Source organism: Mobula birostris, chromosome 11 (assembly GCF_030028105.1).
Source record: "Mobula birostris isolate sMobBir1 chromosome 11, sMobBir1.hap1, whole genome shotgun sequence".
Taxonomy (NCBI): domain Eukaryota; kingdom Metazoa; phylum Chordata; class Chondrichthyes; order Myliobatiformes; family Myliobatidae; genus Mobula; species Mobula birostris.
In genome coordinates, this window is record NC_092380.1 from 91,949,331 (window position 1) to 91,967,521 (window position 18,191).

At 37.7% G+C, this 18,191-nt stretch overlaps 1 protein-coding gene across 9 annotated transcripts in view; it reads left to right on the forward strand.

The window, feature by feature from the left end:
- Positions 1–16,928, forward strand: part of mettl15 (methyltransferase 15, mitochondrial 12S rRNA N4-cytidine) — an 89,069-nt gene extending 72,141 nt beyond the window's left edge. For all 9 annotated transcript variants that reach the window (XM_072272715.1, XM_072272707.1, XM_072272716.1 and 6 more), the window contains one exon: positions 16,411–16,928. In XM_072272715.1, coding sequence (XP_072128816.1) covers positions 16,411–16,850 — 440 coding nt within the window. In that variant the 3' untranslated portion in view covers positions 16,851–16,928. The remainder of the gene's footprint in view (positions 1–16,410) is intronic.
- The last annotated feature ends 1,263 nt before the right edge of the window (positions 16,929–18,191 follow it).

The following is an 18,191-nucleotide window of genomic DNA, read 5'->3' on the forward strand; positions in this document are numbered from 1 at the left end:
CCATGGACTCCTCAGTTAATGGTAAGTCACCATGGCATTAATAAGGTTGGGAACTCTTGGTGAAGAGGGATACAGTCAAATGGGATTAGTGTTGATAAGGTATCACAGTTGCCATGGATGAGGTGGGCCAAAAGGGTCTGTTTTTTTATGATCCTATGAATGAATCTGCTTTGGGAATAGCAATCTAAATGTTCTAGTTTAAGGTGTTTTTGGTACAATGCATTGTGAACATCTCATTATATTGGGTATCCTGTTATTGACTCAGATATCAACCACAACCATTAGTTGTGGCTCATCACAACACATAATTTGACAACAGAAATTGCATGCTGTGTCTATTAGTCACAGCGTTTGCTGTTACATGTAAACAAAGTATAACAGATTTGAAATTTGTAATGAAGTTCTGAAGTATGAGAATATGCTTCCATGTTGTTAGCCATCTATCTACTGTCTGTAATATAAACACATCTACGTAGAACTGAGAATTCATTGGAATGAGGTGTCAATATTCAAATAATAGAAAAGTACATCTGATACCATGTGCTTTGGTGAATATTTATGTGTGCCATATGTCCAAACATTTTATTGACAAATTTCTAACAGGCGATCTGATTAAAACAGCGCAATTAAATCTCTAGGTAGCTTCTATGAATCATCAAATCATCAACCAAAGTCAATTAGTGACGCTACAATACATTACTATTTATAACTGTAGTAACAAAATGTTGTCTTTTTGCTCAAACTTTTCTTTTAGCTCCTTGCCTTTTTATTTTTCTCCTTACTCCTCTTCTCGATGAAGCAAGATACAGCTTCATAGGACTCGTTTTGTCAAAGCCATTTCATAATGTGTGAGCAAGAGAAATGGTACACTGCTCAACAGTGAATACATCAGCATAGCCAGAGAATTTTTTTTATTCTATTGATTTAAATATTTGATTGAAACAGCTTAAAGTCTAAATTTGATGATTTTGAAAATGATTAATGTAAACTGATTAAGACCAAATGTTATTTCCCCCTGCTATTGAGAAATTTAGAGTGAGATGAAATGTAATTGGTGAGCAGTACAGCTTAGGAAAGTAACACTAAATTCTGTTGCACTTTGGAGTTCTCAGAACCCTGGTACCGACTCTTTGAAAAAGAGTGCAAATGATTAAGTCTGTTAGCATAACAAAACAACTCCAGTAAATAAGAGCAGATTTTATTTGCATCAGATACTTCAATTTCTTACCAATGGGTATCTTAGATCTGTTCTTATTTACAGTTCTTTCCTGGAGCTGGCTATAACTTGAACATTCAACCTAGAGCAGATCACTTGGTAGTTCGGCCCATTGTTATTCTTTTACTAGCCTCTTCCTTTATTGCAGACTTTGCATATATCAGTATAATTAACTACTGGTGTTATCTTAGATAGCAACATAGAAAACCTACAGCACAATACAGGCCCTTTGGCCCACAAAGCTGTGCCCAACATGTCCTTACCTTAGGAATTACCTAGGGTTACCCATAGCCCACTGGTTTTCAAAGCTCCATGTACTTGTCCAGGCGTCTCTTAAAAGACCCTATCCTATCCGGCTCCACCACCGTTACCGGCAGCCCATTCTATGCACTCACCACTCTCTGCATAAAAAAACTTACTCCTGACATCTCCTCTGTACCTACTTCCAAGCACCTTAAAACTGTGTCCTCTCGTGCTAGCCATTTCAGCTCTGGGAAAAAGCCTCTGACTATCCACACGATTAATGCCTCTCATCATCTTATACACCTCTGTTAGGTCACCTCTGATCAGCTGTCGCTCCAAGGAGAAAAGGCCGAGTTCACTCAACCTATTTTCATAAGGTATGCTCCCCAATCCAGGCAACATCCTTGTAAATTTCCTCTGCACCCTTTCTATGGTTTCCACATCCTTCCTGTAGTGAGGTGACCAGAACTGAGCACAGTACTCCAAGTGGGGTCTGACCAGAGTTCTCTATAGCTGTAACATTACCTCTGGGCTCTTACACTTAATCCCACGATTGATGAAGGCCAATGCACTGTATGCCTTCTTAACCACACAGTCAAACTGCACAGCAGCTCTGAGTGTCCTATGGACTCGGACCCCAAGTTGACTCGGACCCCAAGTTCCCTCTGACCTTCCACACTGTCAAAGGTCTTACCATTAATACTATATTCTGCCATCATATTTGACCTACCAAGATGAACCACCTCACACTTACCTGGGTTGAACTCCATCTGCCACTTCTCAGCCCAGTTTTGCATCCAATCAATGTCCCACTATAACCTCTGACCACCCTTCACACTATCCACAACACCCCTAACCTTTGTGTCATCAGCAAATTTACTAACCCATCCCTCCACTTCCTCATCCAGGTCATTTCTAAAAATCATGAAGAGTAGGGGTCCCAGAACAGACCCCTGAGGCACACCTCCATGCAGAATATGACCCGTCTACAACCACTCTTTGCCTTCTGTGGACAAGCCAGTTCTGGATCCACAAAGCAAAGTCCCCTTGGATCCCATGCCTCCTTACTTTCTCAATAAGCCTTGCATGGGGTACCTTATCAAATGCCTTGCTGAAATCCATATACACTACATCTACTGCTCTACCTTCATCAATGTGTTTAGTCACATCCTCAAAAAACTCAATCAGGCTCGTAAGGCACTACCTGCCTTTGACAAAGCCATGCTGACTATTCCTAATCATATTATGCCTCTCCAAATGTTCATAAATCCTGCCTCTCAGGATCTTCTCCATCAACTTACCAACCAGTGAATTAAGACTCACTGGTCTATAATTTCCTGGGTTATCTCTACTCACTTTCTTGAATAAGGGAACAACATCCACAACCCTCCAATCCTCTAGAACCTCTCCCGTCCCCAACGATGTTGCAGTGATCATCACCAGAGGCTCAGCAATCTCCTCCCTCGCCTCCCACAGTAGCCTGGGGTACATCTCGTCCGGTCCCGGTGACTTATCCAACTTGATGCTTTCCAAAAGCTCCAGCACATCCCCTTCCTTTGTAACTATATGCTCAAGCTTTTCAGTGCACTGTAAGTCATCCCTACAATAACCAAGATCCTTTTCTGTAGTGAATAATGAAGCGAAGTATTCATCAAGTACCTCTGCTATCTCCTCTGGTTCCATGCACACTTTTCCACTGTCACACTTGGGTTATTGGTCCTATTCTCTCACAACTTATCCTCTTGTTCTTCACATACTTGTAGAATGCCTTGGGGTTTTCCCTAATCCTGCCTGCCAAGGCCTTCTCATGGCCCTTTCTGGCTCTCTTAATTTCATTCTTAAACTGCTTCCTGCTAGTCTTATAATCTTCTAGATCTCTATCATTACCTAGTTTTTTGAACCTTTCGTAATCTTTTGATTTCTTCTTGACTAGATTTACAACAGCCTTTGTACACTGCGGTTCCTGTACCCTACCATCCATTCCCTGTCTCATTGGAGCATACCTATGCAGAACCGCACGCAAATATCCCCTGAACATTTGCCACATTTCTTCTGTACGTTTCCCTGAGAACATCTGTTTCTAATTTATGTTTCCAAGTTCTTGCCTGATAACCTGATATTTCCCCTTACTCCAATTAAACGCTTTCCTAACTTGTCTGTTCCTGTCCCTCTCTAATGCTATTGTAAAAGAGATCTCCAAAATGCTCTCCCACTGAGAGACCTGACACCTGACCGGGCTCATTTCCCAATACCAGATCAAGTACAGCCTCTACTCTTGTAGGCTTATCTTCAAACCTTCCTGTACACACCTAACAAACTCTACTCCATCTAAACCCCTCGCCCAGGGAAATGCCAATCGATATTTGGAAAATTAATATCTCCCACCACAACAACCATATGCGACTTGCCACTTAGAATGTTCTACAAATCATATGACCAATTCACTTTGATTATGATTTGTTGAAATCAACAGATGCCATAAGTTAAAATCTCGAAAGCTATTTGTAGCTTAAATTTATAATAGTGAATTGAGGCAATATTTTAAGCAAGCATTTACAGTATTTATAAAATTTGCTAACCTACAGCAGTTAAAGTGGAAAAGGAAATTTGCCCTTAAGCCTGATTGTGGTTAAAACAGATGTTCCTGGCCAGCCTTAAACAATCATTCAAGCAGTGAAATTTGTAGAACATTCTAAGTGGCAACCCTACATATTATATGTAAAGACATGTTTTGGAATGCCAGGTGCTGAAACGCATCTTACTAAACATTTGATTCATTTTATTTTGAAATTGAAAACTTGAGATGTATCAGAAATGAATTACTGCGTTGGGTTTTATAGATAATTCTTTACTTGTAAAAGCACTGACATTTTAATCTGGATGCAGAGCATCAGTTTAGCTGGTCCATACTTGCATTTATTCTCCATGTAAGTAACGAGTTCAGTTTCTATTTGACTGTGAAAGGAATATCAAAGCAAGAGTGCAGTATGTTAATGTTATGGGAACGTAGTCTGTATCAATGTCTGTCTTTTGAAAATTGATATCTTGGTACATGGCAACACGGTTAAGGAATTTGTTATTGAATTATTACTTTCTGTTGGTATTACAATACTTTAGGAAGATTGTAGCATGCTAGATAGCTCAAGAAAAGTAAGGAATGAGAACTCACCAACATTAAACATCAATGCACTTGCAATGGGTCACAGGTTACAGAAAAAACAGAGGCCTTTTACCCCATTATGTCTGTACTGGTTCTATGTGAAAGGATAGCTGCTGCTCCCACTCCTCCACTTCTTCTCATTCCCTGCACTTTGTTTTCCTCCTGAGTACTTATCCAGATTGAATACCTTGATTGAATCTGTTTCACTGTTCCTCCTTGTAGTGCATTCCATATCCCTGTTACTCTACTTTTATTTTAAGTTTCTTTCTTCTTGTCACTTTTAATTTTTTTTTGCCAGTCATCTTCAAATATGTTTTCTAGTTCTTAAGAATAGTGACAAATTCTCAAGCCAGGTTCCATTCCAGGATTTTGAAGGAAGTAAAGAAACTATTCTTGTCTTATGAGGAGAGGTTGAGCTTTTCTCTTTGGAGCGAAGGGAGATGAAAGGAGACTTGATAAATACGTGCAAGATTATAGGAGGCATAGTTTAAGTGGATAGCCAGAGACGTTGCCCCAGGGTGGAAATGGCTAATACAAGGAGGCCTAATTTTAAGGTGATTGGAGGGAAGTATGGGGATGAGAATATCGGAGAACACACACGAAATGCTGATGGAACGCAGCAGACCAGGCAGCATCGATAGGAAAAAGTACAGTCAACGTTTCGGGCCGAGACCCTTCGTTAGGACTAACTGAAAGAAGAGATAGTAAGGAATTTGAAAGAATATCGGAGCCCATCCTATTACTGCTATCTTTGGATTACCTAAAATTTCCAGCAATCTTTCTCCTTCAGCCCATAGAATGATTGCATTTCTTATTTTAATGGCGAAAAGATGTATTTTACAACATTGGAAGGAGACTAATGTTCCAACTACGTTCTTCTGGTTTTCCCAGACGATACTATGTTTAAATTTGGAGAAAATTAGAAGTAATTTTTATGATTCTTCAGCTAAATTTGAACAGACCTGGAGATCTTTTATTCAACATTTTCATTTAATGTAATTTTTTTTTTCTCTCTCGGTCCATATTTACATTCCCTTCTTGCTTTTTAACTTTTTAATGGAGGTCGGGTTTGAGGACGTGATTGTTTTAAGTTGTTTAACTCTACTTGATTCCTAGTTAGCCCATTGCTTTGCTTTGCTTTTTAAATTAGTTGCATGGTGGGGTTTTTTTTGGGGTTTTTTTGGGTTTTTTTTTCCTTATTGATATGTATGAAAATTAGTATACTATTATATTACCTTGTTATTTTATATCTAAACTGCACTGTTTGTACTAATTTTTTCTGTGTATTAATATCTCTTGTAAAGTTATATTGCAACAGTGTATTAGTACCTATATGGTTTACCTTTTGTGTACTAAGTCAATAAAAAAGATTTAAAAAGAAAAAAAAAGAAAGAAAGAAAGAATATCAGAGATAAGTTCTTTACACAGAGTAATGGGAGCATGAAACACCCAGGTTGTGATAGAGGCACAAACATTAGGGACATTTAAAATTTTTTTAGGAAGGCACGTGGATATTAGAAAAATGGAGGGCCATGTAGGAAGGAAGGTTTAGATTGATCATAGACAAGGTTTTAAGGTTGGCATAACATCGTGCATGGAGCGACCAATGCTGTGCTGTAGTGTTCTGTGTTCTATGTCAGTCTGCTATTTAAAAGGAAAGTGAGATGAAAAAGGGGACAATTATACACCTGTTAATCTAAAGTTAGGAAATTTCGTAAGTCTGTGATTATTTTTGAACAATTTGAACATTTGAAACTGAAAGAGAGCGTGAGTTTTAGAAAGGTAGATACTACATTTTCAGTCTGAATGAAATATGTAAATTAAAGTTGTGAGCAGTGGATATCTATGATTATTATCTATATGATGCTAATATGAGCAATGGGTTTAGTGAAGATGGACAAAATTGTTGGCAAGGATATGGTGTGCTGAAGGTCTCATTTCTATGTTGTACGACTGAGAAGGGACTTGATTAATGCTTTGCAAAGAAACTGCTCATTAAAGATGAAGCTTATAGAGCTGAAGTCATATTTTTATCTAGTCAGGAAATTGGCTCAGTAGCAGGAATGGATTAGAGATAATGGGCTGGTACACCTAATTAGTTGGTGCAACTGGTAGAAGTCCATATCAGTTAATAACATGGATGGAAAGCAACAGAAAAATCCAAATATGCCAGTGACCAAATTGTACTCGTAAGTTGAAGAAATGCAAAGCCCTGAACAGAATAAAGTGCTGTGGACACTTCTAGTGACCTTGCAAAGGAGTGTAAAGTAATTTGCCGGAGTTGTATCAAGCCAGAATTCAAAAGGTGAAGTGTAATTGACAGTAATTGAAATTTCTAAAAGTTTGGGGGAACTGATTTCTTTATCTAGTGATTGGGAAGCTGAGGAATCTGCATTCTGAAAACTAGACTGCAAAACAGTAGAAGTTTAAAACTCTTCCACAAATGGCAATTTATCCTCTAACAGACAAATCTCAGTTTTAGCTTTAGTTAGAGAGAAATGGCAACTTTATTGAATTAGATCCAAAGCTGGCAATGATCTCCATAAATGATGAAATGGGCTGAAGTAGTTAAAACCACTACTAATATTTATTTTCCTCTACCTCCCATTCACCAGTTAACTTTAGTTACCTTGTAGATGGTATATCTTCAAAAAGTAAATTATAAAAATTCATGATTAATATTTAGTTTTTAATATAGTTTTGTTTCTGCTGTTTGAAGTGCTGACTTCTGAGGCGTGATTTAAAGTAATAATTTTCCAATATTGATTTGTTTTCAATTCTTGAACAAGAAGGAGCGCTTTGGATAAAAACGAGGAATTCTGAGCAATCCCACTTGAGAGCAACAAACTCAACATTCATTTGGATGGAAACTAAAATCTTCCTTGTCTGTCTGATGTACTGATTAAACATGCAAAGCTATTAATGGAACTAGCTTCATCAATGAAAAGAGGTTTTCAGGAGTAATGTGGGAAAAGATGGTGGGTGTTCAAATTTAGTGACTTAATGTTAGTTGAAACTTGAGTTGACATCAACATGCCATTCCTTCAGTTATTTGGCTCATTTGATTAAATCCTTGAAGACATTTTAGTGTTTCTGTTAGTCAGTTTGTCAGTAGTCTTCTATTTTCCAAAAAAATAATTACACCAGAGAATATGACCAACACCAAAGTCCTTTATTAATTTATGTTCTTTTCTATTTTAATCCACGCGGGCAAATGCCGTCATCACCAGCTTTTGGATGTTACTAAGCCACAAAAGAGGGGAGGAAATTGAATCAATATTCACAGTTGAAGCTGAAGCATGCTGTGTCTATGACTATCTGTCAATCGATGCATTACTCCATCACAATGAGTAATTCTTCCCAGTAGTAGAATGTTGGATTCCCAGTATTCAAATACCAGCCGACAATCATTGTAATGCTTCGATGGACAAGATGTTATACTTTCTGGACTGTGTTAACTCAAAACATTCAGTCTCTAATTTTATACTGTGGCAATAGAGAGAGAAAAATGAAAATTGCTCCTGCAACTGCTACCATTTTGGTGAGCAATTCTGCTGTCATTTGCTGTGGAGCAGCTTGGGAGCAGCTGTGGGAAAAATCCACAGCCATAATCGTGACCCACACAAATGAAGTACAATAGATTGAAAGTAAATGAAATGCAAAGATACAATCTATTTCTAAATGGTTTATTATTCTATTAATCAAGTGTTTTAGAGGTGGGAAACTGTAGTTGTATTAGGTCTATGTTGTAGAAATGTTCAGGAGAAAAACATACGACACATTTTAATTATTAAAGTTCTTTGTAAGACTGCATCGAGTTCATTGAATTTCAATTCAGTTAACTTCAAAAACACCAGATGCCAAGTGGCACTGAAGAATGCTAATACACAAAGATGGGAAAGGTGGGTGGAGGTGGGGGGGGGGGGGGTGAGAACAGGGAAAGCAGGTGGTGGTAATTGACCGGAACTGTATGGGTAACCTATGGAACTTTAAATGTGTTATCTTTAAAGCTTTATTTTGTATTTGATAGAAATTATTTTTTGAAATATTTAATAGATTCTACTGCATGACTGCTGAAATTAAAAACTTAGAACATAGAACATGACTGTCAAAATGAATAGCCCTGCTGCGTTCAGTACACCAAAGAGCTTTTTTTGAATTACATTGAGACACTGATTATTTTTGAAATTTTGCAGAGTGTTTTGTAAATTTTATGCAGGAATGCCAACTTTCTGGACTGAATTAATGTTTTAAAGAGTACTGTTTTAGGTACTTGGGAGATTCAAGTAGTTCAAACTTCAGAGCAAAGTACATTACAGATATAATTGTGTAACTTAACCTCTTCAATAGCCCCAGTCTAAAGGAAAAAGGAATGCCAAACTGCTTCTTTTCATTTTTTCATAGATTTTGGAGAATGCATGAAATCAGCTGCATTTTAAGATTTTACAGCAATGTTTAAATTATTTTTGTTACCTGTATTATTAATATTTTTCTCATTTTAAATCTGCCATCATTGTCCTTGTATCAAAAGCATTAATAGAATTTTTCATCATTTGCAACCTAATTTCCAATTTCCCTTCTTCTCCTTCCACTTGCTTTTCATTACCTTTGGTTTCCATCAGATATTTTCTTACGTCCCCTTATTTATCTTATGTCTCTGCTGCTCCTCTGATGCTAAAACACTGGATCAGTTTTCTTCAGCATGTTGACAGCCCCAGTTATGTTCTGCCTCATAACTGTCTCTCCTATCCTCCCCTGTTACTAACTTTTCAGATATTTTCAGATGTACAATACTGACTGAGTAGAAATTTTATGCAGCTATATATTGAGATATCAAATCTGTTGTCTTTGGATCCATCCTACAGCACCGTTTCCAAGATACTGGTTCCATTTCATTGGATTTTGAAGGTTCAATTTAATATCAGAGAGTGTAGATAGTATACAATTTGAAATCCTTACTCTTCGCAGACATCCACGAAACAGAGGGGAAAAATAAACAATGAATGAATGACAGAAAACATTAGAGCCCCAAAGCCCCCCTCCCACCTCCCATACCCAAGCAGCATTACTTTTTGTAACTTTGGTGTCATATTTGACTAAAGGAGGGCTTCCCAACCTGGAATCCAATCATCCCTTGCTTAATGGTATTAGTCCATGGCATAAAAAAGATTGGGAACCCTTGGATTAAAAGATTAGCTGATAATTACATATCTCCATGACTATCAAGATAGCCTATTTTTGTGTCTGTCGTGCTGTTTTATTTGCTCTTGCCTCCTTCCTTCCATGGTCGACTTTAGTTTGAACTCTTATCTATGGCATTTCTACTTATCAATTCCAATATACTTCTGGCTAGCTGTTCCCTTTGTACCTTCACTAACCAAGGTTAACCAAACCTCTACTTCCATTCACAATGTCCTATTCATTTGAAATTCTTGATGACCTATATTGGCTCCTTGTAAAACATCATGATTTTGAAATACTCATCCTTTTCGAGTCCTTCTATGTCCCTATAATCACTTCCATGCCGACAACTATCAGAAGATATTATATTAAAGCAAGTCATTGTTGTAATAGTAGCAGCTGACTTCAGTAATGTTTTATTGCTACCATTTTTACAGGAATGAGTTGGATTTCTATATTTTGAACTTCGCAAAGATGAATTTTTTCAACACTTTTGAACTATAAGATCAGTGTAGATCTAATCTTCAAGTGGGAAAAGTGCATAAGAATCAATAAAATTGTCTTTTTGGACAAGGTTTAATCTATTGAGCTATTATTTGCAGTCAATAGTGCACAAATACGCTCCCTATGGACCTCAAAGAATACTTCACAAGTATCTTGTCCTTTTCTGACAGTGCAAGGGCATCCTATGGCAGAGTCATCCACATTAAGGAATTTTCAGACAGAAGATGAGAATGCTTCTGTCATGATATTTTTTTAAAAAAGCTTCACAGCACAGAATGAAGCTAGTAATAGTTGAAATACAGTACTGAGCAAAAGTCTTACACATGTTTGAAAAAATTCTGTGAAGTGAAGATGCTTTCAAAAATAATGAAATGAAAAGTTTTTAAATATCAAAAAATAATACAAAGAGCAGTAAGTAAAACAACTAAATGGAATCAATATTTGGTGGGACCACCCTTTGCCTTTAAAATTGCATCAACTCTGTAGGGTTTACTGTCAAACAGTTTCATAAGAAACACACACACAATGCTGGAGAAACTCAGCAGGCCAGGCATAATCTGTGGAAAAGTGTACAGTTGACCTTTCGGGCCAAGACCTTTCATCAGAAGTCCTAATGGAGGGTCTCGGCCTGAAACATCGACTGCTCTTTCCCATAGATGCTGCCTGGCCTGCTGAGTTCCTCCTGCATTGTGTGTGTGTTGTTTGGATTTCCAGCATCTGCAGATTTTCTCATGTTTGAGTTTTATAAGAAAATGGGCTGGTAGGTTGTTCCAAAGATCCTGGAGAATTTGATGCAGTTCTTCAGACTTTGGCTATCTCACTTGCTTCTGTTTCTCCAGGTAATCCCAGACAACCTCAATAATGTTGAGATCAGGGCACTCTGGAAGCCATACCATCTTTTGCAGAACTGCTTGTTCATCTTTTCACTGAAGATGGTTCTTTTTGACCTTGGCTGTGAGCTTGGGCTCATTTGGGGCCAATCTGACGCTGTACTGATGGTATTGTGTGATGGATGAGAATCTGCTTGTACTTCTCAGCACTGAGGATTTCATTAATTCTGACCAGATCACCAACTCAATATGCAGAAATGCAGCCCCAAATTTGCAGGGAATGTGCTTCACTGTTGGCTGCAGACATTCATCCATGTAGCAATTTCCAGCTCTTCTACAGCTAAACTGCTTCTTGTTTGAGCCAAAGGTTTTAAATTTTGACTCTTAGTCCAGAGCATTTGCTACCATCATTAAGCAACCTAGTCCTTGTGTTTTTTGCATGGGTCTTGGCTTTATTTTGACTTTGGAGGAATGGCTTTTTGACAGCATCGCTTCCACGAAGACCATTTCTGATAAGACCTTTCTAGACTGTAGGGGGGTGTACTTGGGTCCAAGTAGGTTATGTGAATTCAGACATGATAGCAGTGCTGGACTTTCAGTTTAGAAGGGACATCAGTTTGATGTATCTCTTGTCTATTGAACTCAGTTTCTGTGGCTGACCACTGCGTTTCTGGTCCTCAATCTCGCCTGTTCCTTTGTGCTTCATCAGAAGAACTTGGACAACACATCTTGAAACTTCTGTCTGTCAGAAATATCTGCTTGAGAGAGACTTTGCTGATGCAGGATGACTACCTTGTGTTTTGTTGCTGTGCTCACTCTTGCCATGGTCTAATAACTGATGATTTGAGGGTTAAACTGTCACATTTACCACACTCTCACCTTTTAATTTGGTTGTCCTTCACCCAGTTTGATTCCTTCTACATCTGTTTCTGTTTCAGTTTACCGGTTTAGTTCACTTAACTCATTATGTCATGGGTCATTGGCATCCTGTTTGTTATCTTTGTTTAATCATGGACTGGGCTATATACAGTACCTATAAAAAGTATTGATCCTGCTTGCAAGTTTTCATGTTTTATTTGCAACATTGAATCACAGTGAATTTAATTTGGCTTGCTTGACACTGAAAACAGAAGAAGACTCTTTCGTGTCAAAGTGAAAACAGATCTCTACAAAGTGATCTAAATTAATTAAAAATATAAAATACAAAATAATTGATTGCATAAGTATTCACCCACTTCAAGTCAGTACTTAGATGCTACTTTGGCAGCAACCGCAGCCTTGAGTCTGTGTGGATAGGTCTCTATATCAGCTTTGCATATCTGGACACTGCAATTTTTCCCCATTCTTCTTTACAAAACTGCTCAAGCTCTGTCAGCTTGCACAGGGGTTGTGAGTGAACAGCCCTTTCAAATCCAGCCACAAATTCTCAATTAGATTGAGGTCTAGACTCTGACTTGGCCACTCCACGACATTAACTTTGTTGTTTTTAAGCCATTCCTGTGTCGCTTTGGCTTTATACTTAGGGTCATTGTCTTGCTGGAAAACAAATCTTCTCGCAAGCCATAGTTCCCTTATAGACTGCATCAGGATTTCACTGTATTTTCCTGCATTCATTTTACCCTCTACCTTCACAAACTTCTCAGGGCCTGCTGCAGTGAAGCATCTTCACAGCATAATGCAGCTACCACCATGCTTCACGGTAGGGATGGTGTGTTTTTGATGATGTGTGGTGTTTGGCTTACACCAAATATAGCGTTTACTCTGATGGCCAGAAAGGTCATCAGACCAGAGATACTTCTTCCAGCTGACTTCAGAGTCTCTCCCATGCCTTCTGGCAAAGGCTAGCCGAAATTTCATGAGAGTTTTTTTCGACAGTGGCTTTCTCTTTGCTACTTTCCCAAAAAGCCGCGACTGGTGAAGCACCTGGGCAACAGTTATTGTATGCACGATCTCTGGTATCTCAGCCACTGAAGCTTGTAACTCCTCCAGAGTCTCTTGGTGGCCTCTCTCACTAGTCTTCTTGCACAGTCACTCAGTTTTTGAGGACTGTCTTCTTTCTCCATTTTCTCTCCATTTCTTGATGTACTCCAAGACTTGGAAATTTTCTTGTATCTATCTCCTGACTTGTGGCTTTTCAATAACCTTTTCATGGAGTTGCTTGAAGTGTTCTTTTGTCTTGGTGTTGTTTTTGACAGAATACTGACTCTCCAGCAGTTGGGTCTTCCAGTTACAGATGTATTTTTACTACCATCAATGGAAACACCTTGACTGCACACAATGATCTCCGTTTAACTAATTATGTGGCTTCTTAAACCAATTGGCAGCACCAGTGATGATTTAGTGTGTCCTATTAAAGGCTGTGAATACTTATGCTATCAATTATCTTTTGTTTTATATTTGTAATTAATTTAGATCACTTTCTGGAGATCTGTTATCACTTTGACGCAATGAGTATTTTTCTGCTGATCAGTGTCAAAAGCGTAAAACAATAAAACATGAGAACTTCCAAGTGGGGTGAATATATTTTATAGGCACTGTACATACCAAGTAATGCAGCTTTTATCTGAAAAGTAGTCTATTGCATAGCATGTTACTTTCTTCAGCAAAATAAAAAAATCTCTAACATTATTTAACATTGGAAAATGAATGTTTGGAAATTTAAAATTTGCTCTTTTCTATGACAAGTAATGCAGAAGACAAAAACTAAATATCTAAAACAAAATTTATATAAAAAATCTAGGGTCGCTAAGTCCTTTGCACAGTATTGTATTATAATAATCTTTATAAATATTATGTAATCCTTTGTTGTGCTGCAGGTAGTGTTCCCACATAGCTGAATCATTCCAATTTGATTCTGACCTGTTGTGCTGAATGTGTGGAGCTTGCTCGTTATCCCTTTGATCTCTTGGGTTACTCCTGGGCATTCAGCTTCATCCCACATATCAAAGGCAGGTAGAGTGTCAGGTTACTTGGCTACTGTGAGTCATTCCCTGTGTTGCTGCCTGATGGGGAAAATTAGAGGAGCAGCAGTGAGTATGTGAAGGAAAAGAGGTTATTGGGAAATAACTGAGTGAAGGAGCTGACACATTGGCTGAAACGCCTCTTACATTGGAAGTAAATACATAAAGCGAAGGGGCAGGTTATATAACCTGTGGTTCTTCAGTTTTTTTTCAGGGCTTATTCCACATTAAGTAAATAAAATACAGTTTTCTTATCATGCCCTCATCAGTCATTAGGGTTCACTAAACACAGTACATCCTGCAATGAAAGGTTCAACTTGCAGGGGAACCTCAAGGATAAAGTTTGTTAGTTTTAATATCAATAGTGGTTTCACTGGTGCAAGTTAGGGCTAAATTTTAAACATCTTTTTGGAGTTTACAGCTGCTAATTCAAGAGCAGTCAGTAAATTAAGGGATTACTACCTGCAATTCACTTATGCCCTTTAAGATTTTTCATTGCATAGAAGTGGCCAGAAAAATACATCAGGATGCAAAAACCGAAGTTAAGTGTTTTATTATTCAATGAATATTGAATTACTAGGTAAATCTCATCAGCAATAAGTCATTCCTGATTGATTTATACTCAAGATTGTAGTCCGATATAGTTCTGAGGACCTGAGGTCACCTCCATGCTTGATCTTGTGCTCCAATATGATCAGTAGTTGTATTTGGATAGCATGAAAATATCATTTATCGGTGAGTATAGTCCAAGTACCTCTGAATCTCCCATGTGTTCATTTTCCTAATCCCACACTGTATTCATTGGCAGTTTTGACTGCTCTGCCATTGAAGGAATGTTATAGTCTGCAAAACACTATAGAACTTAAGATATGAGGTGAGGCTGTGGACTTGCTCCGGCTGTTCCAGGCTTCCTGTCTAATGAATCACTTTCATTCTAAATGCTGTTGCTTGCTTCTATTGTTTGCACAATTTGTGTTTCTTTCCCCCTCTCCTCCTCTCCTGTTTCTTGTTTTGTGGCTGCTTGTAAGGAGATGAATCTCAAGGTTGTTTAATTTGTACACTGATAATAAGTGTACTTTGAATTTTGTGTAAACAACAAGGAAAGTAGAATGAAAATACAAATATGGTGCACATGTTCAGCAGGTTAGCCAGTGTTGTTGTGGGTTATTTACACCATTCTCCATTGTTTTACATTATGTTTTGGTATTAAACTGAACAAAATTCACACATCTTAGTATCACTATTTTGGCAGTATGGTTGATAAGAATTTCCTTATTTTTAACCACGGATAAAGAACTTCTGAAATGACCTGATGTGTTTCACTTTATTCAGTTCATGAGTTCGTAAGGATGTACTGCAATCACAATGTACAGTCATACAAAAGAATGAACGATTTTGGCAAAGTAATTTTCTAGCGAGTATCTTATGCATCCAATATTGTGTTTCATCAGAACAGTTCATGCCAGTAATTATAATGAGCTTGTTATGTGTCATGCTGCTGTGAACTTTCACATAAAGAAAGATTGCCCATAAGAATCCACAGTTTGCATTCTCCCTTCTCTGTTGCCTTGAAAATAATGGGCTTGGCAGAGCAGCCACAATACTATTATGTTTGAAATTAATATAAAGCTTTACATAGTTTTAATTGGTAACTGATTTGTTTTGATTTCATTGAGAATTCTATAACATTGATGAACCTGATCATTGTGTCACCAAATGACAAAACAGAGTGCAACTGCTTGAGGAATGGAAGCCACCTTATATACTCTGTAGTCAGTTTTTAAATTCATTTGGTCTTTGGAAATCAAAATATTGTGCATCTCACTAACATTTTTGTATGGCTTATTAAACATAAAATTGCATTACAATTAAATGACCCAGAGTAATGAAATTAGATGTGCAATGCAATCTGTGGCAAGTTATTAAATTTAAATCTGGGCAACAAAGCTAACATTTTCAGTGTTACATATTTTGTTCTCCAATATATATTTCTTTAATTTCAATAGAAAGGTTTATTTTGAAAGGTTTATTTTTACTATAACATAAGAATGGAAAATAATGGAAATACTCAGCTGGCCAGAGAGTGAATGGTTGCCAACCTAAATTATTAACAGTCATTCAGTCTGCCTCTCTCTATCTGTATGTCTCTGTCTCTGTCTCTCTCTCTCTCTCTCTCTCTCTCCAGAGATGCTGCCTGACCTGCTGACATTCCTAACACATTCTTTTTTTATCTAGTTTGCAACACCTGAGGAGTTTGCTTTTGATTCACTATTCTTGTATGAAAAAATTCATTTATTTTTATTATTGGCTTTACAGGAGCATTTCCAGCAGCAGCAATGTACGCACGTAAAGACCTGCTTCAGCGATCTACACATGTGGCAACCAAAACATTCCAGGCTTTACGAATCTTTGTGAATGATGAATTGAATGAATTGCTTAAAGGACTTCAGACAGCTCACAGGTTCTTAAAACCCCGAGGCTGCTTGGTTGCATTGACATTTCATTCACTCGAAGATCGGATTGTGAAACGTTTCCTGCAAGATATAGATTTTTCTGAGAAGCCCAATCTAAGCGCAAGGCAAAAAATTAGGCAAGGACTTCAAAAGGAGCCAGAGGAAGGTGAAACACGTCGCATAAAGCAGAGCAATTTGAACTGGTCAAGCATTCAAAAGAAAGTATTGACTCCTGACTTCCAGGAAATTCAGCAAAACCCACGTGGACGTTCTGCAAAACTTAGAGCTGCCATAAAATTATAAAAATTTAGCTCAATTCAAGATGAAATTTCATATGCTGGTTTTGTAAATTTAATGAAAATATTAATAAACAAAAATATTACCTCATGGTTGCTGGTGTGAAAATCAAAATTTAGGATTAAAAATTTAGATGTGCTTTTCAAAAATTACTAGGCATTTAAAATTCACTGAGGAGGAAGGTCTTGACAGTGTCTTGCAACTCTGAGAAGGAAATCTGGGAATATGACCTATTAAATTCAAGGTCTAGTTCCTAGGGTTCAGAAATCCACAATGTGGATACTAGTTTGATCTGATTGGTCATCTGGTGAGAGAGTGGGATGAGTGTGGTAGGAAATGGAAAGGGCTGTAAGTTGCTTTAAGAAGAAACTAGTAGAGGGATGTTGCCGTTTGTAACATGGCAGAATGCAAGGAACTGGGAAAGAGGATAAAAGAGCAGGACTTCACAAGTAATGTTCTCTGGATCACTACCAGTGTCATTTGATATTGATATATATATATATATATATATATAGTAGTCCTTCGGATTGGAAGAAGACACTCAGAAACCTGTGATACAAAACATAGAAATAAAAAGATGAGTATGGCTGAAGAGATGTCATTGAATCGAAGCCTTTAGATTTCCTAGGAATTGGTGAAATATGACTTTCTTAAGTCAGATGGATTGTACATCAGCAGAAATTAAACTAATTTCTTCAGGGAATCAAGAAGGACTAGACTAAGGGTGAGAGAGGAGAAGTTTAATAAGAAAATGAGGGTTAGGTTTTTCATCCAGAGGAAACGCTGCATATGGAATGAGCTGCCAGAGGAAGTGATTGAGGCAAGTGTATCAAGGACATTTAAATGACACTTGGACAGTTATGAGGATAGGAATGGTATAGAGAGATACAGAACCAGCTTGGTCAACATGGATCACTTGGGCCAAAGGGCCTCTTTCCTTTCTGTATGACTATTAGATCAGTGAAAGAATGTTTAATGGGTGAGTGCTGAGACTGTAGTAAGTACTGCTGGTGAAGTCTGAGCACAAAGCTGTATGGAAATGCAATGTATTACTGATAATATAAAATTAGAGGGCATTAAATATTCCAAGGTACAATGTGTTTAGAATGGATAGGGAATGAAAGAAAACAAAAATGGCTCAAGGATAGAATCTGTTTGTCCCCCAGAGCATAAGAAGTAGAGTGTATCTTGTAGGAGTACCCAAAAACAAGAGAGGTAGATAGTCCCAGTTATTTTCCCATGGTATGGAAGTCTGAAACTAGAGGATATACAGTAGATTTAAGCTGAGAGGAGAAGGATTTAAAGGGGACCTGAGGGAAAATTTCTACACAAGGGGTGGTGGTTGTA